The sequence below is a fragment of the Oncorhynchus keta genome, chromosome 22, assembly GCF_023373465.1.
Source record: "Oncorhynchus keta strain PuntledgeMale-10-30-2019 chromosome 22, Oket_V2, whole genome shotgun sequence".
Classification (NCBI taxonomy): domain Eukaryota; kingdom Metazoa; phylum Chordata; class Actinopteri; order Salmoniformes; family Salmonidae; genus Oncorhynchus; species Oncorhynchus keta.
In genome coordinates this window covers 30,905,175-30,929,196 of record NC_068442.1, presented here as the reverse complement: position 1 = coordinate 30,929,196, position 24,022 = coordinate 30,905,175, and the positions used below count along the sequence as shown (strand labels likewise).

At 44.6% G+C, this 24,022-nt stretch overlaps 1 protein-coding gene across 4 annotated transcripts in view; it reads left to right on the top strand.

Moving 5' to 3' along the window:
• zfpm1 (zinc finger protein, FOG family member 1) overlaps positions 1-24,022 on the top strand; it is a 111,174-nt gene that overhangs the window by 14,814 nt on the left and 72,338 nt on the right. The window contains exon 1 of one of the 4 annotated variants that reach the window (XM_035798702.2): positions 1,591-5,040. The exons of 2 other annotated variants lie outside the window; for them this stretch is intronic. In XM_035798702.2, the coding sequence (XP_035654595.1) occupies positions 4,416-5,040 (625 nt within the window). In that variant the 5' untranslated portion in view covers positions 1,591-4,415. Of the gene's footprint in view, positions 1-1,590; positions 5,041-24,022 lie in introns of those variants that run through there. One more of the 4 variants, XM_035798703.2, reaches the window with a different exon arrangement.

Below are 24,022 nucleotides of genomic sequence, written 5' to 3'. Positions count from 1 at the left end.
TACCGATCCTCGACTTCGGCGATGTCATCTACAAAATGGCTTCCAACACTCTACTCAGCAAACTGGATGCAGTCTATCACAGTGCCATCCGTTTTGTCACTAAAGCACCTTATACCACCCACCACTGCGACTTGTATGCTCTAGTCGGCTGGCCCTCACTACATATTCGTCGCCAGACCCACTGGCTCCAGGTCATCTACAAGTCCATGCTAGGTAAAGCTCCGCCTTATATCAGTTCACTGGTCACGATGGCAACACCAATCCGTAGCACGCGCTCCAGCAGGTGTATCTCACTGATCATCCCTAAAGCCAACACCTCATTTGGCCGCCTTTCGTTCCAGTACTCTGCTGCCTGTGACTGGAACTAATTGCAAAAATCGCTGAAGTTGGAGACTTTTATCTCCCTCACCAACTTCAAACATCAGCTATCCGAGCAGCTAACCGATCGCTGCAGCTGTACATAGTCTATAGGTAAATAGCTCACCCTTTTTCACCTACCTCATTCCCATACTGTTTTTATACTGTTTTTATTTATTTACTTTTCTGCTCTTTTGCACACCAATATCTCTACCTGTACATGCCCATCTGATCATTTATCACTCCAGTGTTAATCTGCAAAATTGTATTATTCGCCTACCTCCTCATGCCTTTTGCACACATTGTATATAGACTGCCCATTTTTTTCTACTGTGTTATTGACTTGCTAATTGTTTACTCCATGTGTAACTCTGTGTTGTCTGTTCACACTGCTATGCTTTATCTTGGCCAGGTCGCAGTTGCAAATGAGAACTTGTTCTCAACTAGCCTACCTGTTTAAATAAAGGTGAAATAAAATAAAAAATAAATAAAATAGAGATGCAGGTGTCATTTGGTTAGCTAGCAAGAACGACTGTTATCCAGTTAGCCAGAGTGAATTTGCGAACTCAAGAGATATGCTATCTACTCTGATTTCAGAGCACTCTCGTCTGAGTGTGCCAGAGCGCAGGATAACAAATTAATTTACGAAAGTGCAACACCCGCTGAATATGACTAATGTCAGCAAACATAGACAAAAAAAGTAGCTAGTCAAGAACGCTCTAGATAACATGTAAACAGCCTAACCAGCTCTGCTATGGTGAGTAAAATGGTCAGAGTGAGGTGTTCTCTCATTTGTGTCTAGAAGTAGCTAGCTAGAAAGCTAGCCAACTTTAGCCAGTTAGCTTGGGTGCTTGACTAACCTGTGCCCCCACACATTTACTCTGGACCGGTACCCCCTGTATATAGCCTTGCTACTGTTATTTTATTGCTGCTCCTTAATTATGTGTTATTTTTTACTTCAGTTTATTTTAGGAAGTACTTTAACATTTGTTTGTCTTAAAACTGCATTGTTTGGGCTCGTATGTAAGCATTTCACTGTAAAGTCTACACCTGTTGTATTCGGAGCATGTGACAAATACAATTTGATTTGATTTTGCTTGGTTGGGACAACTCGATTTTCCAAGCAAAATCAAATCAAATTGTATTTGTCACATGCGCCGAATACAACAGGTGTAGACTTTACAGTGAAATGCTTACATACGAGCCCAAACAATGCAGTTTTAAAACAAAAAAATGTTGGCAGGATCGAGTTTGAGAAATCAAATCAAATCAAGCATTATTTACACAGTACATTTCAGATATGGAATGCAATGTGCTTCACAGAAAAAAAGAAGAAACAAATATTTCATTTTTATGTTGTTGCTTACAACACAACAAACATAAGAGGACAAAAAAAACAGAACAACTCAAAAGCACCTTTACATGCTGACTAGACCGCGCGCGTCCTCGTGCGCCATAGCGTGCATGTTGATCAGGACACGCAGGTTGAAATATCAAAACAAACTCTGAACCAACTATATTTGGTGACAGGTCGAAACGCATTAAACATTCATGGTAATTTAGCTAGCTAATTTGTCCTGGGATATAAACATTGGGTTGTTATTTTACCTGAAATACGCAAAGTCCTCTAATCCGACAAATAATCCACAGATAAAAGGGTCAACCTAGTTAGTTTCGTGTAATCTCTCCTCCTTCAGTATTCTTCTTCTTTGGACTTTATATGGTGGTTGGCAACCAACTTTAAGGTGCGGCCGGCGACCCACCAACTGGACTGGAGTGTGGTTCACTCAGTTCATCTTTCAATCACCTACGTGGGTATATGCTCCTAAAAACCAATGAAGAGATGGGAGAGGTGGGACTTGCAGCCGGTCACGTGTCACAAATAAACTCAGCAAAAACTAAACGTTCTCTCACTGTCAACTGTGTTTATTTTCAGTAAATTTAACATGATAATGTGTCCCTGAACAAAGGGGGGGTCAAAATCAAAAGTAACAGTCAGTATCTGGTGTGGCCACCAGCTGCATTAAGTACTACAGTGCATCTCCTTCTCATGGACTGCACCAGATTTGCCAATTCTTGTTGTGAGATGTTACCACACTCTTCCCCCAAGGCACCTGCAAGTTCCCGGACATTTTTGGGGGGAATGGCCCTTGCCCTCACCCCCCGAAGATCTGGGCTCTTCTCTGGCCATGGCAGAACACTGCCATTCCTGTCTTGCAGGAAATCACGCACAGAACGAGCAGTATTGTTGGAGGCATTGTCATGCTGGAGCGTCATGTCAGGATGAGCCTACAGGAAGGGTACCACATGAGGGAGGGGAGGATGTCTTCCCTGTAACGCACAGCGTTGAGAGTGCAACAACAAGCTCAGTCCAATGATACTGTGACACACCGCCCCAGACCATGACGGACCCTCCACCTCCAAATCGATCTCGCTCAAGAATACAAACCTCGGTGTAACGCTCATTCTTTCAACGATAAATGCAAATCCGTCCATCACCCCTGGTGAGACAAAACCGCGACTCATCAGAGAAGAGCACTTTTTGCCAGTCCTGTCTGGTCCAGCTACGGTGGGTTTGTGCCCATAGGTAACGTTGTTGCCAGTGATGTCTGGTGAGGAACTGCCTTATAACTGGCCTACAAGCCCTCAGTCCAGCCTCTCTCAGCCTATTGCGGACAGTCTGTGCACTGATGAAGGGATTATGCGTTCCTGGTGTAACTCGGGCAGTTGTTGTTGCCATCCTGTACCTGTCCCACAGGTGTGATGTTTGGATGTACCGATCCTGTGCAGGTGCTGTTACACATGGTCCGCCACTGCGAGGACAATCAGCTGTCCGTCCTGTCTACCTGTAGCGCTGTCTTAGGCGTCTCACAGTACGGACATTGCGATTTAGTGCCCTGGCCACATCTGCAGTCCTCATGCCTCCTTGCAACATGCCTAAGTCATGTTCACGCAGATGAGCAGGGACCCTGGGCATCTTTCTTTTGCTGTTTTTCAGAGTCAGTAGAAAGGCCTCTTTAGTGTCCTACGTTTTCATATCTGTGACCTTAATTGCCTACCGTCTGTAAGCTGTTATTGTCTTAACGACACATGTATTGGGGTGCACAACTGTGGGTTGATTTAAAAACCAATACAAGATTCTTAAACTGTATTCTAAAACTCACAGGCAGCCAGTGCAGATACTTTAAAACCGGTGTAATGTGTTCTCCGTCTGGTCTTGGTCAGTACCTGTGATGCAGCATTCTATATGTTTTGCAGATGACCAATGGCTTTCTTGGGTGGACCAGACAGTAAAACATTACAGTAGTCAAGCCTGCTTGTAATAAAATCATGGATGAGTCTCTCAGTATAGGCCTGAGAGAGAAACGGCCACACCGTGGCAATGTTCCTCAGGTGGTAAAAAGCTATTTTGGTCACGTTCATAATGTATGATTGAAAATTGAGTAGACCCCGCTCCACCTCTGGCTCACCCCACTTTGGTGGCGCCTCTGGTGCGGGGACCCTCTGGATAGATGCCCACCCAGACCCTCCCCTATAGGTTCAGGTTTTGCGGCCAGAGTCCGCACCTTTGGGGGGGTTCTGTTACGCCCTGACCTTAGAGAACCGTTTTAAGTCTCTATTTTGTTTGGTCAGGGTGTGATTTGGGTGGGCATTCCTATGTTCTGATTTCTATGTTTTGTGTTTCCATGTTTTGGCCGGGACTGGGGACCCTCGTTGCGTGCCCCGGACTGGGGACCCTAGTTGCGTGCCCCGGACTGGGGACCCTCGTTGCGGGCCCCGGACTGGGGACGCCCGTTGCGGGCCCCGGACTGGGGATCCTCGCTGTGGGCCCCGGACTGGGGGCCGTCGCTGGAGGCTCCGGACTGGGGACCAAAGCTGGAGGCTCCGGATTGGAGGCCGTCGCTGGAGGCTTCCTGCCATGGATCCTCACTGAAGCCTCCGGGCCCTAGATCATCACTGGAGGCTCCGTGCCATGGATCATCACTGGAGGCTCCGTGTCATGGAACATCACTGGAGGCTTCGTGCCATGGATCATCACTGGAGGCTTCGATCGATCCATGGAGCAGGCACAGGACTCACCAGGCTGGGGAGACACACCGGAGGACTGGTCCGTGGAGCAGGCACAGGACTCATCGGGCTGGAGAGACACACTTGGTGCGTGGAGCAGGCGCAGGATATACTGGGCCGTGGAGCCGCACCGGAGGTCTGGAGTGCAGAGTTGGCACAACCCGTCCTGGCTGGATGCTCACCCTAGCCCGGCACCTGCGGGGTGCTGGCACAGGATGTACTGGGCTGTGGAGACGCACCGGAGACACAGTGCGCAGAGCCGGCGCAGGATATCCCGGGCCGTAGAGACGCACTGGATGCCAGGAGTGCTGAGCCGGCACCATCCGTCCTGGCTGGATGCCCACTCTGGCCCGGCCGATGCGGGGAGCTGGGATATAGCGCACCGGGCTGTGAACGCGCACTGGAGACACCGTGCGCTCCACCGCATAACACGATGCATGACCAGTACCACGCTGCCCGCGATCCCTTCCGGCCAGGATCTCCCACGTCCAGGATCCTTTGCCATACAGGATGTCCTCCCATGTACCAGTCCTACTTACCACGCTGCTTGGTCCGTTTGTGGTTGGATGTTCTGTCACGATCGTCTGAAGAAGAAGTGGACCAAAGCGCAGGGTGGTAGGCGTACATTACTTTATTTATATCAATGACGCCAACAAAACAAGAAACAAAGAAACGACCGTGAAGTTTACAAGGGCTATAGTGCCACTAACAAAGATAACTTCCCACAATAACAAAAGGGAAAAAGGCTGCCTAAGTATGATTCCCAATCAGAGACAACGATAGACAGCTGTCCCTGATTGAGAACCATACCCGGCCAAAACATAGAAACACAAAACATTGAAATCAGAACATAGAATGCTCACCTAAATCACACCCTGACCAAACAAAATAGAGACATAAAAAGGCTCTCTAAGGTCAGGAAGTGATCAATTAGCCTATCAGAAGCTTCTAAAGCCATGACTTAATTTTTGGGAATTTTCCAAGCTGTTTAAAGGCACAGTCAACTTAGTGTACGTAAACCTCTGACCCACCGGAATTGTGATACAATTGTTGGAAAAATTACTTGTGTCATGCAGAGAGTAGATGTCCTAACCGACTTGCCAAAACTATAGTTTGTTTACAAGAAATTTGTGGAGTGGTTGAAAAGCAAGTTTTAATGACTGCAACCTAAGTGTATGTAAACTTCTTACTTCAACTGTATGTTCACCAACGGTGACAAAAAAACTATTGATCGGTTAAATAGCTCTTAAACCAATTTAGAACTGGGCCGGAAACCCTGCTATGGAGGACTTCTCCTTTTGGGGATTGCCAATATGGCCGACCGGTGGCTTCAAAGCCTTTCAATGGCCAATGCATAGCATCAGCAGTCCAGGGTTTATATACATTGGTTTTTGGTCTCTGTTTTTCAAAATGTCCCTACCCTTTATTCTCCTCATTGCTCTCTTTTCTTCTCGATCCACCAGTTGTTCTTTTTTATTCACTCTATCTTTATCCCTCATTCTCTTGCAGCAGCCCCCTTGCTATCACCCCCTTTCTCATTCTATCTCTCCCTCCTTCTCTTTCTCCCTGTCTCTGTCTCTCTCTCTGTCTCCAGTCAGACCTCTAGCCTCACTGAACCAGGTCTTGGCGGTATGATAATGTGGAAAGTTGAACTGGCCCCATTACAGCTTGGCTGATGGTAGTGTTGATAAGGCTGTTGATAATGGGTGCAGATAGCGCTGACACAGCGGTCCAATAGCCAGCCCTCTCTCCCCCATTATCATTCCTGCCCACCGATGGGCTCCCAGAGCGCTATCTGCTCTCCATTTCCACTCCTGCGACAGATAAGAATGGAAATACTGACTTCATAGCTGACTGATTAAAGTGTCTGCCTTTCTTGATAATACACAGATAAATTGTTTTTTTTTCTCCCTCTTTCTATCTCTCTCTCGCTCTCTCCCTCTCTCTTTCTCCTTCTATCTTGAAAGGGAGAAAAACCTCTCCTCTTTTAATTTCTCTTTCTATGCTTGCCTTTTTGAGAGAGAGCAGGGTAGGAAGCAGAGGAATAATAGGGAGGGATAGAGATAGGGATGGGATATAGAGAATGATGGTAGTATAATTGGGAAAGTTTGAATGTAATGTAGTGTGGAGGCCCATTATACATCTAGGTTGCATATGTACACATAATAGGGTCATGCTGTGTTAGATGTCCGAGCCCTCTATTACCAGCGAGGCCAGAGGAAGCAGTGCAGACCATGGGCAGCAGCCCTATCTACGACCCAATGAACTCCCATCAAATTTACAGGCTTTTCCAGGTTGAGTTTCTATCACTGCTCCAGTATGATAACAGGATGATCACTGATGATCACTGATGGATTGACTTCCAGCATCCAAATCCTTTAACCCCATTTGCTTTTTGTCCACATTCTCTGTCCCTCCTGATGTCTTTCTCTCTCCCCTTACTTTGTCTGTCTATCATTACTCCTGTCCTCTCTCTTCTCTCCTTCCCTCATTATTTGTGTTCCATTAGGAGTGAAATTCTCCCCATGCTTCCTCTTCCTGTATTGTAATATGATGATGTCCCTCTTCCTGTTTACAGTCGCTCTGTTGTATTTGTGTGGTAGCTTTGAGTCAGACAACCTGTTCACGTAGCCTGTAACTCACATAGACAAGAGCTGGACAAGAGTTCATAGACTGCACATGGCAACAACTCACTGGCCTATCCTTCTAGTAAAAAGTCCCACCCCTCTCTCACAGTCACAGTGGAACCTGAACCCACAAGTTTGGGCCTAGTTAGAGCCTCAGAGCAGGAAGTGAGTGGTTGTCTCCTTTAGGGGTGAAGAGAAGAGGTCTTCTCGGGTCCAAAAAGTTGAATGGAACCGAGGGCAATCTGACCTGGACGGACCTGGTCATTTAAAAAAAAGTGGGACCCAAGAACAATCACTCCCGAACCCAAATGGACCCGACAACAACCAGACCTATACCCGACCCGATTGGACCTGATAATAAATGAAAAAAATATTAATCAGGCAAGTTGCTCTTCTAGTTAACGAATAGGTCTTTTGTATGTTGGCTATAAGTCAATAAATTAACCTTATTAGTATAAAATAAATATGCTATAGGCTATGCAGAGCTGTTGTCGGGTCCATTTGGGTCCACTCGGGTCTATCAGCTGTAGTGTCGTAGAACTGAGAACCGATGACAATCAAACTGGACCCGACCCGGACCCGAGGGGGAGAAAAAGGCTCCTTCCTGACAGACAGACAGACAGACAGACAGACAGACAGACAGACAGACAGACAGACAGGCTTACCTGTAGCCATTGGGAGAACACCGGCCTGGAACAACGTGCTGTTTGTTCAAGACACAGTAACTGACCTTGATAGATTACAGAGGTTTTTTTTCTGTGTGTGTCTGAGAGAAAGAAATGATAAGTTCATGTGAAATAGTTTTTTTCCTTTTCTTTGAAACATGACTTTGGTGAGGATAGGGTGAGACTGTATCTGCTGCCAAGTGTGTACTACTCTCCCACTGGTTCAAAGGAACTGTCTTTGAATTTTTCCCACACTCCCCTGTGACCATTTCACAATAGTTCACCCTGCTGTTGAATTATTCACATTAACAGGCCTGTAAAAAAGTGTGCATAAGGTTAAGTTTATACCAAAACCTGACTTAATTTTTTAAGGGCAGTAGTCCTTTTTCAGTTAGGCCACAAAGAACGGGGAGTGGATGCGAAAAAACCAGAAACTGCGATAAAAAGCCTAGATAAGGGAATGACTTGTGTTGTGTAGGAGTTGATATCAATGTTATCTATCTCTATTTTTCACTCTCCTAGCCCTTCTGTTGTTTTTTTACCCCTTTATCTCGCTCCACCAAAATGGCAGGAACAAAAAGGAGAAATAAATAAATTACCGCACAGATTATTAATGGGGAGGGTGATAAAATGTTGATGCAAAAATTAAGAAGAATATAGGGAGCTATTGGTTTTCTTCCCCTCAGTGATTGTTTAAATGTTTTTTTTTTTTTATATATTAAAGGATTAGCATTGTGTGAGAGCTTAGTTGGTGTGGTCGTTGTTGTGTTAGGAGATTGGACCTTGTTTAACCCTTTCCCCCTCTATGTCTTTCTGCTCAGACCAAAGCCCCGCCTCCTTATGATCCACAGAGACATAGAGAGCTGCTTGGCTTAGATAAGGCTGACACTAATAGAGAGGCAGGAACACAGTGGACAGGCCTGTGTTGCCGTAGACGACAGGTTGGCGTTGCCGTAGACGACAGCAGGTCTGGTTATTGTTAGGTTTCTGCTGAGGAGCTACTCCTCCTCTCCCCTCACAACAAAGAGGGGGAGGCCATCCCCCGACACTGCTTTACACCCTAATCACTAATTGCACATTTGACATTTTAGTAATTTACCAGACACTCTTATCCAGAGCTACTTACAGGAGCAATTAGGGTTAAGTGCCTTGCTCAAGGGCACAATGGCAGATTTTTCACCTAATCAGCTCGGGGGTTCGAACCAGCATTCTTTCGGTTACTGGCCCAACGCTCTTAACAACTAGGCTACCTGCCACCCATGTTGTAATACAATAGCTCTAATTCTCAGTACTGTTTCCCTGGTTCTTATTCTCACTAGTGTTTTCCTGGTATTTAACTAGTCTTCTCTGGTTTCTCTTCCGGTCTCTAAATGGCCTCCGTGTAATCGTTCACTCTAATATGATATCAACCTGAATAACCAGGTGATGTGACATCCAGAAGAGCAAAGAAACAAATAGATGAATTTAAAATGAATTTCAACCGATAAGCAAATGGAAGAGAGCAGTCTCTGTCTTGGTTTAGCTCTGTCTTGATCTCTGTCTTGGTGTAGATTGCTAAAGTAGGTAGACAAGTCTTTGTGTGGAGTCCTTGTGTTTCACACTTGACCCTGTTTTAAACCGTAGGTCACTTGGTGCTCCATCCCCCACCCCTGTGGCAGGGTCAGGTTTCCTCTGCTCTTTGTGCTTCTGGTCTGTGTGTGTGTCTGTGCATCAGTGTGTGTGTCTTTGCAGGCAGGTGATGGTGGCCGAGTCCTGGGGCAGACAGGCTCTGTTTCAGGCCAGTTGGGGAGGCAGGAGGTGGGGTGGAGGTGTTTCTCAAATGAAATGAAATTGTATTTGTCACAAGCACAGAATACAACAGGTGTAGTAGACCTTACCATGAAATACTTACTCACGAGCCCTTAACCAACAATGCAGAGTAAAAAAAAAAAGTAAGTAAGAATAATTTGCTAAATAAACGAAAGGAAAAATAGCAACACAATAAAAATAACAATAATACAGGGGGTACCGGGTACCGGGTACCAAGTCAATGTACAGGGCTACGCGGTAGTCTAGGTTATTGAGGTAATATGTACAGTTGAAGTCGGAAATTGAGTCATTAAAACTTGTTTTTCAACCTTTCCACAAATTTCTTGTTAACAAACTATAGTTTTGGCAAGTCAGTTAGGACATCTACTTTGTGCATGACACAATACATTTGACCAACAATTGTTTACAGACAGATTATTTCACTTATAATTCACTGTATCTCAATTCCAGTGGGTCAGAAGTTTACATACACTAAGTTGACTGTGCCTTTAAACAGCTTTGAACATTCCAGAAAATTATGTCATGGCTTTAGAAGCTTCTGATAGGCTAATTGACCTCAGCAAGACCTCAGAAAACAAATTGTGGACCTCCACAAGTCTGGTTCAGCCTTGGGAGAAATTTCCAAATGCCGGAAGGGACCACGTTCATCTGTAGAAACAATAGTACGCAAGTATAAACACCATGGGACCACGCAGCCGTCATACCTCTCAGGAAGGAGACGCGTTCTGTCTCCTAGATGAACGTACTTTGGTGTGAAAAGTGCAAATCAATCCCAGAACATCAGCAAAGGACCTTGTGACGATGCTGGAGGAAACAGGTACAAACAAATCTATATCCACAGTAAAACGAGTCCTATATCGACATAACCTGAAAAGCCGCTCAGCAAGGAAGATGCCACTGCCATAAAAAGCCAGACTACGGTTTGCTACTGCACATGGGGACAAAGATCATACTTGTTGGAGAAATGTCCTCTGGTCTGATGAAACAAAAATAGAACTGTTTGGCCATAACGGCCATCGTTATGTTTGGAGGAAAAACGGGGAGGCTTGCAACCGAAGAACACCATCCCAACCATGAAGCATGGGGGTGGCAGCATCATGTTGTGGGGGTGCTTTGCTGCAAGAGGGACTGGTGTACTTCACAAAAAAGATGGCATGAGGATGGAAAATTACGTGGATATATTGAAGCAACATCTCTAGACATCAGTCAGGAAGTTAAAGCTTGGTCGCAAATGGGTCGCAAAATGGCTTTAGGACATAATAGTCAACGTATTGTAGTGACCATCACAAAGCTCTGACCTCAATCCTATAGAAAATTTGTGGGCAGAACTGACGAAGCGTGTGCGAGCAAGGAGGCTTACAAACCTGAGGCCTACACTCTCCAAGATGGCGTAGCAGTAAGACGTCTTGTCGTGTCCCTTGTATATATCGTATATATCGTTTTTTTAGTTTTTACATATTTTTCTTCGCATATCTTTTAAAACATTTTGCTAAACCTCAACTTCTAAATACTCTCCTGCAACCCGCCTCACCCAATGTAGCTATTTTTCCTAATGTATTTATATTTACTTCGGATCCGGAACCCCTCAACTGAAGCTAGCCAGCTAACTACCAGCTATCAGTCAGCAAAACATTGCTAGCGGTCTTCAGCTAACCGGTCATCAGCTAACCTTTAGCTCGGAAAGCTCTCGCCAGTTCGAACAACGCGACTCTAACCAGAGCATAACGGACCTATTTTTTATTTTTTTTATCCCCGGATTCCCACCGCAAACGGAACATTTTCAGCTGGATCTTCACAACTAGCTATCTAGCTAACCGCAACCCCGGATGATTACTCCTGGCTAGCGTTTCCACCCACTTAGCTTGAAGCTAGCCCGGCCAGAGCTCCTGTGCTACCACCGTAGCATACTCCTGGGCTACAATATCCGGACCCACGACCGGTCTATCGATGTCACCGCATGAAGAGGAATAAACAGACTCACCCCATCGCGACGTCCCCCAAGGCTAACTCTCTAGCCCTTGCTATCTCCTTGCTTGCTAATTCGGCCTGATAACTGCTAGCTTGTTTAGCCCCGGTCCGCTAACTGCTACCTTGTTTAGCCCCGGCCTACTAACTGTTAGCCTGCTAACCGTCTGAATCGCCGCGTCCCAAACACTCACTGGACCCATATTTACTTTCTATCTCTTTTCGATTTATAATTTGTTTATACCTTCCGGTAACCCGCCTCACCCAATGTGATACGGAATCGCTATTATTTTTAATTTTTAGAACACACTCAAGAATCTCCAGAAGCTAACCAGCTATTTAGTCATTGTTCGTTTTTTTAACCTGGATAACACTTGCCAGTCCAGCTTCACTGCCCCCTGGACACTGATCACTTGGCTACATAGCTGATGTTTTAAAACCTTTATTTTACTAGGCAAGTCAGTTAAGAACAAATTCTTATTTTCAATGATGGCCTAGGAACAGTGGGTTAACTGCCTGTTCAGGGGCAGAACGACAGATTTGTACCTTGTCAGCTCGGGGATTTGAACTTGTAACCTTCCGATTACTAGTCCAATGCTCTAACCACTAGGCTACCCTGCTGCCCCAATGATGCATGCTGGACTGTCCATTAATCACGGTACTCCATTCTGCTTGTTTATGTTTTATCTGTCGGCACCCGGCCGCACTCAGGCTCTGTGTGTAGTTAATCCGACCCTCCCTCTGCCTAGTCAACGCCATTTTACCTGCTGTTGTTGTGCTAGCTGATTAGCTGTTGTTGTCTCACCTACTGTTTTAGCTAGCTCTCCCAATTCAACAACTGTGATTACTGTATGTATGTGATTACTGCTGTATGTCTCTCTCAAATGTCAATATGCCTTGTATACTGTTGTTCAGGTTAGTTATCATTGTTTTAGTTTACAATGGAGCCCCTAGCTCCACTCTTCATACCCCTGATACCTCCTTTGTCCCACCCCCCACACATGCGGTGACCTCACCCATTACAACCAGCATGTCCAGAGATACAACCTCTCTCATCATCACCCAGTGCCTGGGCTTACCTCCGCTGTACCCGCACCCCACCATACCCCTGTCTGCGCATTATGCCCTGAATATATTCTACCATGCCCAGAAACCTGCTCCTCTTATTCTCTGTCCCCAACGCTCTAGGCGACCAGTTTTGATAGCCTTTAGCCGCACCCTCATACTACTCCTTCTCTGTTCCGCGGGTGATGTGGAGGTAAACCCAGGCCCTGCATGTCCCCAGGCACCCTCATTTGTTGACTTCTGTGATCGAAAAAGCCTTGGTTTCATGCATGTCAACATCAGAAGCCTCCTCCCTAAGTTTGTTTTACTCACTGCTTTAGCACACTCTGCTAACCCTGATGTCCTTGCCGTGTCTGAATCCTGGCTCAGGAAGGCCACCAAAAATTCTGAGATTTCCATACCCAACTATAACATCTTCCGTCAAGATAGAACTGCCAAAGGGGGAGGAGTTGCAGTCTACTGCAGAGATAGCCTGCAAAGTAATGTCATACTTTCCAGGTCCATACCCAAACAGTTCGAACTACTAATTTTGAAAATTACTCTCACCAGAAATAAGTCTCTCACTGTTGCCGCCTGCTACCGACCCCCCTCAGCTCCCAGCTGTGCCCTGGACACCATTTGTGAATTGATCGCCCCCCATCTAGCTTCAGAGTTTGTTCTGTTAGGTGACCTAAACTGGGACATGCTTAACACCCCGGCAGTCCTACAATCTAAGCTAGATGCCCTCAATCTCACACAAATCATCAAGGAACCCACCAGGTACAACCCTAACTCTGTAAACAAGGGCACCCTCATAGACGTCATCCTGACCAACTGGCCCTCCAAATACACCTCCGCTGTCTTCAACCAGGATCTCAGCGATCACTGCCTCATTGCCTGTATCCGCTACGGAGCCGCAGTCAAACGACCACCCCTCATCACTGTCAAACGCTCCCTAAAACACTTCTGTGAGCAGGCCTTTCTAATTGACCTGGCCCGGGTATCCCGGAAGGACATTGACCTCATCCCGTCAGTTGAGGATGCCTGGTCATTCTTTAAAAGTAACTTCCTCACCATTTTAGATAAGCATGCTCCGTTCAAAAAATGCAGAACTAAGAACAGATACAGCCCATGGTTCACTCCAGACCTGACTGCCCTCGACCAGCACAAAAACATCCTGTGGCGGACTGCAATAGCATCGAATAGTCCCCGCGATATGCAACTGTTCAGGGAAGTCAGGAACCAATACACGCAGTCAGTCAGGAAAGCTAAGGCCAGCATCTTCAGGCAGAAGTTTGCATCCTGTAGCTCCAACTCCAAAAAGTTCTGGGACACTGTGAAGTCCATGGAGAACAAGAGCAACTCCTCCCAGCTGCCCACTGCACTGAGGCTAGGTAACACGGTCACCACCGATAAATCCATGATTATCGAAAACTTCAACAAGCATTTCTCAACGGCTGGCCATGCCTTCCGCCTGGCTCCTCCAACCTCGGCCAGCAGCTCCGCCCCCTCCGCAGCTACTCGCCCAAGCCTCTCCAGGTTCTCCTTTACCCAAATCCAGATAGCAGATGTTCTGAAAGAGCGGCAAAACCTGGACCAGTACAAATCAGCTGGGCTTGACAATCTGGACCCTCTATTTCTGAAACTATCCGCCGCCATTGTCACAAACCCTATTACCAGCCTGTTCAACCTCTCTTTCATATCGTCTGAGATCCCCAAGGATTGGAAAGCTGCCGCAGTCATCCCCCTCTTCAAAGGGGGAGACACCCTGGACCCAAACTGTTACAGACCTATATCCATCCTGCCCTGCCTATCTAAGGTCTTCGAAAGCCAAGTCAACAAACAGGTCACTGACCATCTCGAATCCCACCGTACCTTCTCTGCTGTGCAATCTGCTTTCCGAGCCGGTAACGGGTGCACCTCAGCCACGCTCAAGGTACTAAACGATATCATAACCGCTTTCGATAAAAGACAGTACTGTGTAGCCGTCTTCATCGACCTTGCCAAGGCTTTCGACTCTGTCAATCACCATATTCTTATCGGCAGACTCAGTAGCCTCGGTTTTTCGGATGACTGCCTTACCTGGTTCACCAATTACTTTGCAGACAGAGTTCAGTGTGTCAAATCGGAGGGCATGCTGTCCGGTCCTCTGGCAGTCTCTATGGGGGTGCCACAGTGTTCAATTCTCGGGCCGACTCTTTTCTCTGTATATATCAATGATGTTGCTCTTGCTGCGGGTGATTCCCTGATCCACCTCTACGCAGACGACACCTTTCTATATACTTCCGGCCCGTCCTTGGACACTGTGCTATCTAACCTCCAAACGAGCTTCAATGCCATACAACACTCCTTCCGTGGCCTCCAACTGCTCTTAAACGCTAGTAAAACCAAATGCATGCTTTTCAACCGTTCGCTGCCTGCACCCGCACGCCTGACCAGCATCACCACCCTGGATGGTTCCGACCTTGAATATGTGGACATCTATAAGTACCTAGGTGTCTGGCTAGACTGTAAACTCTCCTTCCAGACTCATGTCCAACATCTCCAATCGAAAATCAAATCAAGAGTCTGCTTTCTATTCCGCAACAAAGCCTCCTTCACTCACGCCGCCAAACTTACCCTAGTAAAACTGACTATCCTACCGATCCTCGACTTCGGGGATGTCATCTACAAAATTGCTTCCAACACTCTACTCAGCAAACTGGATGCAGTTTATCACAGTGCCATCCGTTTTGTCACTAAAGCACCTTATATCACCCACCACTGCGTCTTGTATGCTCTAGTCGGCTGGCCCTCGCTACATATTCGTCACCAGACCCACTGGCTCCAGGTCATCTACAAGTCCATGCTAGGTAAAGCTCCACCTTATCTCAGTTCACTGGTCATGATGGCAACACCCATCCGTAGCACGCGCTCCAGCAGGTGTATCTCACTGATCATCCCTAAAGCCAACACCTCATTTGGCCGCCTTTCGTTCCAGTTCTCTGCTGCCTGTGACTGGAACGAATTGCAAAAATCGCTGAAGTTGGAGACATTTATCTCCCTCACCAACTTCAAACATCTGCTATCTGAGCAGCTAACCGATCGCTGCAGCTGTAAATAGTCTATTGGTAAATAGCCCACCCATTTTCACCTACCTCATCCCCATACTGTTTTTATTTATTTACTTTTCTGCTCTTTTGCACACCAATATCTCTACCTGTACATGACCATCTGATAATTTATCACTCCAGTGTTAATCTGCAAAATTGTAATTATTCGCCTACCTTCTCATGCCTTTTGCACACAATGTATATAGACTCCCCTTTTTTGCACACAATGTATATAGACTCCCCTTCAGGTCACAGTTGCAAATGAGAACTTGTTCTCAACTAGCCTACCTGGTTAAATAAAGGTGAAATAAAAAATACAAATAAAAACACCAGCTCTGTCAGGAGGAATGGGCCAAAATTCACCCAATTTATTGTTCGAAGCTTGTGGAAGGCTACCTGAAACGTTTGACCCAAGTTAAAGAATTTAAAGGCAATGCCACCAAATACTAATTGAGTGTATGTAAACGTCTGACCCACTGGGAATGTGAGGAAATAAATAAAAGCTGAAATAAATCATTCTCTCTGCTATTATTTCACAGTCTTAAAATAAAGTGGTGGTCCTAACTGACCTCAAACAGGGATTGTTTTACTAGGATTAACTGTCAGGAATTGTGGATAAACTGAGATTAAATGTATTTGGCTAAAGTGTATGTTATCTTCCGACTTCAACTGTACATGTTGGTACTGGTAAAGTGACTATGCATAGATAGTAAACAGAGAGTAGCAGCAGCGTGTGTGAAGGAATGTGAATGTGTGTGTGGCGTCAATGTGTGTGCATGTGTGTGTGTGTGTGTGTGTTTGTGTGTGTGTGTGTTTTGGAGTGTCAGTGTAGTATGTGTGGATTTGTGGTTAGAGTCCAGTGAGTGTACATCAAGCCTGTGCAAGAGAGTCAGAGCAAAAAAATCATAATAAATAATAATAAAATAAGGGAGTCAATGCAAAAAGTAGGGTATCCATTTTATTAACTATTCAGCAGTGTTATGGCTTGGGGGTAGAAGCTGTTAAGGAGCCTTTTGGTATCAGGCTTGGCGCTCAGGTACCTACAAAAGGAGGGTGGCCGGCGGGCCGCCAGTTGCCCATCCCTGTACTAGTTCATGGAATACGATATTTCTGAGTAAGATATACCTCCTTATTCTTTGCCTTTGGTTTGTTTCTCCGTCATCAATACTAAGCCCAGAGAACGTTAACCCCACACACACACGGACACACCAGTGTTTCCATTAGCCGGTAATAGCCGGCTTTCGGCCGCTAAACAAAATTGGTGCCGGTCAATTGTCCCGGAGAAGAAAAAAATCCCATTGATGAAAATACCAGTTGATACAAATACATTTGACCGGTCATTCTTATCGGTCTATGGGGTTAATTTCCATAATTTAGTGGAATTAAATTGTTTGGTGTGTATTTTTGTTAGCCATATGATTCTTATTTATCACACGCGCATAGCATACAGACTCTAGTTTATGTGGAAAATCTGTTGGAAAGTGCAAAAACTGCTGCTATAGCTCCAGTTGCTGCTGGAGTGAAATGTGCTTTTATAAACCCAATCATTGCGCAACAATTTTAAATTAAATTGCATGTTAAAAAACAGTTTTGATGGCTGCAATTAAAAAGAGCTCCTCTATTTATTTCCATGGTTGGGTAGGTTACTTTCTAAATGTAATCCATTACAGTTACTAGTTACCTGTCCAAAATTGTAATCCGTAACATACCTTCTGGATTACCCTAACTCAGTAACGTAATCTGATTACATTCAATTACTTTTAGATTACCTTCTCCTTAAGAGACATTAGAAGAAGACAAAAATGAATGTTACCAATTGAACAACATCTATTGCAGGATAATTCAGTTTTAAAGTTTACATAGCTGGCCATATATGGATGTTAAATTGTACTTTATGGGTTGGTTATATAGGCTTCTTCTAACCCATCGCTTTCTACTACATATAATAAAACTATTAAATGATATCTTTACATTAAATATCAAAGTCTGTCAGAATTCCAGTCATTCCAATAAATGTTATACCCCTTGATCTTCAAGAATAGGACTAGGAAATATGGAAGTACAGATTAGCTAAATTGTTTTACCTGAGCATGACCCCCAAAACTAAGGACCTATTAGCCAGCCTTATTCTGTTGTTTATGATTTTGTTGTCATGGAGGACTGATGGGGCTCATTGATTCGAGTTGAGAAATAAATGCTCTGCTCATGGAATGGCATGCTTTGAGCACTACTGAAAAGTGCTATTTACATGTGAAAATGAATGCCATATGCTGCATTTGCTATAGGTCTATTGTTTACCTTTTGTTGGTGACACTTTGATATCTTGATAATATGCAGCTGTTTAAAGGGCAAATCCACAGATGAAACAATAACAATAACAAAATGGTCGCCCCACCTCTCTTGGTAAAAAGCTGAGGGATGGGCCTGGAGAAATGTAACCACTCTCAGATTAATAGACAGAGCTATGGATGCAAGGACTAGCCTTCCATGATATCAACATTATTGTTTTAACCATATTATGAGTCTATACAGTGTTTGTTTACGTTTACAATGTTTACAAACGTTGGAGAAAAACAAGTATATGTTTTGGGTTCTCATGGAGTGTGACAGTTGATTAAACTAAGCTCATTTCTAAGTTATATTCTGCAAGAATCAATGGATATATATAATTTATAAATCCAAAAATACATGTAGCAACTACAGATTGCCCCTTTAAGTATATCAAAAGTGTGCGAGTTTGGGCATGTGTCCATTAGGCCTATGGATTTATGTATTTTTTTAGCATGAATAAGATTGAGCAATAAAAGCCCAACTTTTTTCTCCATCGGCTGGGATCCACTGTGCAGCTGTTGCTAGAGCACATTTTTCACTGGCTGTTCACTGGTTTCAAAAACAATTAATGATAGGCAGCTTAAACTTCTTGAATTCAACCATTATTGGGTTCAAATACACATTTAGATTTGTGAACAGCCAATCCCGTAAGGCGCAAATAGCTAACTGAGAGAGCAGCAGTGTGATTCACATCAATGCATTTGTAGATATCAATAATAAGTGATATCCGTATCGCTGTAAACTACACCACTGCTTTCATCCTTACCTCCCAGCGTTTATTCAAGTTTGATCATCTTTGGATGCCAACAGCAGTTGCACCATTGGAAGACATAGCTTGGACTGTAGCCTACAAAAGCCTATTCCTGCTCTTTTCCCACCATCCATCAAACACATTTGGTGTGTCATCATAGTTGTCTCTGACTTGTAGTCAGACTCACTCAGGTGGAACAAACTTAAATTTACGCCTTTTTTCAATGCTGAATGTCATTGAGAAAACAGAGAAGTGTCAAATGTGTTTTTTCTCGCAAACATCCTTTCTAAATTTAAAAGTAATCCATGAAGTAATCTAGTTTTTCAAAAGTGTCTGTAATCTGATTACAATATTTTTCTGGTAACGTAACGGATTTATTTTGTAATCCGTTACTCTCTAGCCTTAAATAAAGGTTAAATTAATGAATTAAACTCCCCATCCCTGTTTATTTCTGAACTGGTAATTGAAGCACGGTTCCCATTCACCATTCAAGTGCAATGGTAGGCAGGCTGAAGCACATCACACTTAACAATGTGAGATGGAAGCAGTATGCAGTTTGAAAACATATACTTAATTGTGTGAAACCTTTACTATGAAGTAAATATGAAGTAAACGTTTTACTTCATATTATGAGGCATGTCTCCAAAATTTAATTTTAATGCCACTGAAACCATTAGCCTTTCTCTCGTGTTCTATTGGTTTTAAAATCAACTTTATTTAATTGTCCACTAGTGAAAGGCACAATCCTAGTCATGTTAGCAACCCATGCTAGTTGTTGCATCTTTAGATCTCCCATCTTTTTACATTTCGAACGGATATTTTCATCTCTGTCACATGGAACTTCTAGCATGTGCAGTGCGCTTTTGACAACTGTGTTTTCTCACCAATTGCATTATTGAACAAACATTTGTGCGTAGCCTTATTGCCGTGCGAAGCCTTATTGCCGTGCGTAGCCTTATTGCCGTGCGTAGCCTTATTGCCGTGTGTAGCCTTATTGCTGTGTGTAGCCTTATTGCTGTGTGTAGCCTTATTGCTGTGTGTAGCCTTATTGCCGTGTGTAGCCTTATTGCCGTGTGTAGCCTTATTGCCGTGTGTAGCTTTATTGCTGTGTGTAGCCTTATTGCCGTGCGTAGCCTTATTGCCGTGCGTAGCCTTATTGCCGTGCGTAGCCTTATTGCCGTGCGTAGCCCTATTGCCATGCGTAGCCTTATTGCCGTGCGTAGCCTTATTGCAGTGCGTAGCCTTATTGCCGTGCGTAGCCTTATTGCCGTGTGTAGCCTTATTGCCGTGCGTAGCCTTATTGCCGTGTGTAGCCTTATTGCCGTGCGAAGCCTTATTGCCGTGCGTAGCCTTATTGCCGTGCGTAGCCTTATTGCCGTGCGTAGCCTTATTGCCGTGCGTAGGCTTATTGCCGTGCGTAGCCCTATTGCCATGCGTAGCCTTATTGCCGTGCGTAGCCTTATTGCCGTACGTAGCCTTATTGCCGTGCGTAGCCTTATTGCCGTGCGTAGCCTTATTGCAGTGCGTAGCCTTATTGCCGTGCGTAGCCTTATTGCCGTGTGTAGCCTTATTGCCGTGCGTAGCCTTATTGCCGTGTGTAGCCTTATTGCCGTGCGAAGCCTTATTGCCGTGCGTAGCCTTATTGCCGTGCGTAGCCTTATTGCCGTGCGTAGGCTTATTGCCGTGTGTAGCCTTATTGCCGTGTGCGCATTGCTGCGCTTATAATGTGAATAAATAATAGTTTATTTAAAATTTTAAGCTAAACGTCCTGATCTGTTGCATCAGCCTCATTGCTTTGGAATAGGCTATTTCTCGCACAGAACAACAAACTGACCAATAGAATAGGTCAACTTTTTTGTACTATGGGGGAGAATAGATTGATATGGGCTAGTGATTTAGCTGTTTGTTACTCGTCTTGTTGGCTGAGGAAAAGTACATGCGGAGAGTTATTCAACATCTTCAACGTCCGCATCGGAATTCGGTTAGAAGGACGCGTACTGTTGCATCCTCGTTGCATGTTCCGTTAAGATGAATTACCAAAATCTAAATTACCAAAATCTAAATTACCAAAATCTAAATGTGATTTCTGTTATTCTGAGCGCCGTGGGTGAATTCCCTAATCAGGTTACACACCCAATGCATATGGGTCTGGTAAATTTCTCAAATGTCCAGTAAATTAAAATACTGGCGGTCAAATGTCCACTTTTCGTTATGGAAATCCTGACTCGCACAAACACACACGCGCCCGCACGCACGCACGCACGCACACACACACACACACACACACACACACACACACACACACACACACACACACACACACACGCATTGGAAACATGTCTTTTGACATTCTGTGTATATAATCGTCAACAATTTTGGTACATGTATTCGTTGCATTGTGTGGTATTTTAAATGGTAAAACAAAATAAAGTCACATACACTTTCCCTTTCTCCAACTCGTTTTGTTTCTTTGCCCTTTCCTCTTTGTCCTCTTGCCCCCCCACACACACCATAGGTCCCCTCCCCAGTGAGTCTTGTCTAAGTATTAGCAGCAGCAGCAGTGTCCCCTGAAGTAAAACAATCTACTGTAATCTATCAGTGTGTTTATCAGGCCTATCTGAGAGCTGAGAAAGCCGGGGCCGGGTCCGTGGCGCCGTGCTCCCGAGCTGATAAAGTTTCAGAGTTCAGCGATGATGAATGTTAAGAAACTACACCCTAGTTAGAGAGGATGTGGACTTGGTAGAGGGAGTAAGGGACCTGGGCTGGAAAACAAAAAGCCTTGACACTAGCCATGGGTTGTGGGTCAAGCCCTTGTTTTTCCAGAAACACACTCTGTCCTGACCCTTTCCTCACTCCTGTCCTCATTTACAGTTTTTTATACACAGGGCTCACGTTCCTATCCCCCCTCTCTCTCTTTAAATCTATCCTTTTCCCTTTTGGCCTATTCCCTAGTTTTCTTATTCAGTTGCATCTGTATCAAAGTTCTCATCTCTTGTGTCTCAGACATGCTTTTGCCCTCAATCCCCTGATCCCTTTGTCCTCTCTGTCCACCTGAGCTCATCAGCAGCTTCTATCTATCACCTGAGCCATCGTGTCATGTCTCAACGTCCCCCGATTACAATGCAATTGATAAGGAGACTCAAAAGTGCACAGTACAAATTGCCGATAAAGCATGAGTTCCTTTACAGATATTAGCTTCTGGGTATTAAAATGGGTCCCATTCTTTAACTTATAATTCCTAGAGCTGTGATATTTGATAAGGATATGTGTAAAAACCAGCACAATTGGTGTCCCTTCAGTCTTCTGACATATTCAGAAAACTGTCTTCTTAACATATATTGTTCTCTGAGGGTTCGAAGCCATCTTTTTACCTTCATCTGCCTATAACAAGTGGCAAGAAATGGTTGGAGTTGTTAAGAGCATAAAAGGGGGAACCATAATGATTGTAACAAAGTTCATGAGCATTTAATAGCAGTTAATGCGATGCAAGGCGCGGGCAGCTTTGTTCGCCAAAGTGTTGAGCGTTTAATAGAATCTGATAGACACGAGTCCTCGGGCCCAGAGGACGAAGGGGGGACTATGTGCTCATCAAGGAACTCTGTGCTCATCAAGGGAGCCGGGTGCGCTCTAAAGGAATAATTTGTCAATAATTGGCCGTGTCAGTCTCGTTAGACGTTTGATAATGCGGCGGTTCTTTGGGGCCGGCCCGTGAATATCTCAAATGAAACCACCAGGCAGCATGTGGCAGCAGATCTGGGCTCTCGATAACACCATTAAGCACTTCAGAAGTATTTTAGCTGAATTTACACAAAGCAAAAATAGATAAATAATGAAAAAGAAAGTGGAACATCAACTGTCAGGGAAGTGATACAGACTTTAAGAAATAATTTGGCAGGGTGAAAGATTTTCTGTCGCCTAATTGCCTTCTCAGCCATTACTCTGGTTAATTTGCTTACTCAAGCAATCGTGTGGACATGCCCTGACTTTCTCTGTGTGTGTGTGTGTCCCACAGCCCCTTGGTCTTCTAAGTGTTACTGTAAGCGCTTATCCCAGCACTGTGTTATCCCAAAAATGGTTTCCAAAATAGTGTATGTAGACTGTTCAGTAGGTGTGTTTGTGTCTGATCCTCCCTGTGATCACGTCACTCACCACCATATGTGATCCATTATCTAGTCAACTGAAAGGCCTGGCATGTTTCTAGAGATATTGTGGAATGGTTTATCTCACAAATATCTCAGAATGATTGACGTTTATCTGATTGGCCAAATCCTTCATGATACCTAATTTCACTGACCCCCCCCTGCCCAATAGCAGCAAAATGGAGAAGGCAGTTGTAGAGATACATGGAGATCTCCCCTTAGTTTAGGGAAGGAGTCTCTCCCTGTATCAATGCAGCGATCTAACCGATAAACACTGTCAGGGCCGGGGCTTGTTTGCCCTCGTGCTGTACAAAGCCACTGTGACCTTTCAGTCAACTGGTCAGACTTTGCATGTATTCCCGCTATTTCCTTTTCATGCAAATGGGGACAGATGGGTTCCAGGGAGTGGGACTTATGCCCTCACTGGTATAAATAAAGGGAGATTTTGGGGCCCAGGTGCAGTTTATGGGGTGTTGGTCTGCTTGCCGATATTAGTGGATGGGACTGGTTGATAGTTTGAGTTGACTGTGCTGGCTAGAACGTGGATGGGCTTGGGTCATGGTTTGTACAGTAAGGTCTTGACATCTTTGGGTTACTTTTACCCCTCAGTCCCATTAGATTAAACTATTCTCTACAATATTGCACATACAGGAAGGTATAGGTTTAGGTATGTGCTGACTCTACATGTCAAAACTCTTGGGGCTGTAACTTGGTTATAGCAGTATGATAGTAGTATAAATGTATACATTTATAAGCGAGCTTCACCAGGGTAAAGTTTCATATTCTGAATTTCCCGCAGCTTCTCAGGTTAAGGTGTTTTTCCCCACTCTAAAACCACACTGTTTAAGTGAGTGTAATACTGGAATCCAGCATTTATTATTAATCAAAAGATAACACTTACACATGATGAACCTGGAGAGTGGTGAGCAATGGGCTTGGCTGGGAGAAGGAAGGGGGAGGGAACGTTAATATTCCCTTTCCTCTGAGAGCGCTTCTCAAAAAGGAGACATCTATCGCTCTCATCCCCGTGCTTTTATTTCCCGTTCAGTTCATCTTAAATTTCCATTATTCACCACAAAAAGACAAGCCAAGTCTATTCATATGACTCTGTGACACTGACAGCCCCTCCTCTACACACACACACACACACACACACACACACACACACACACAC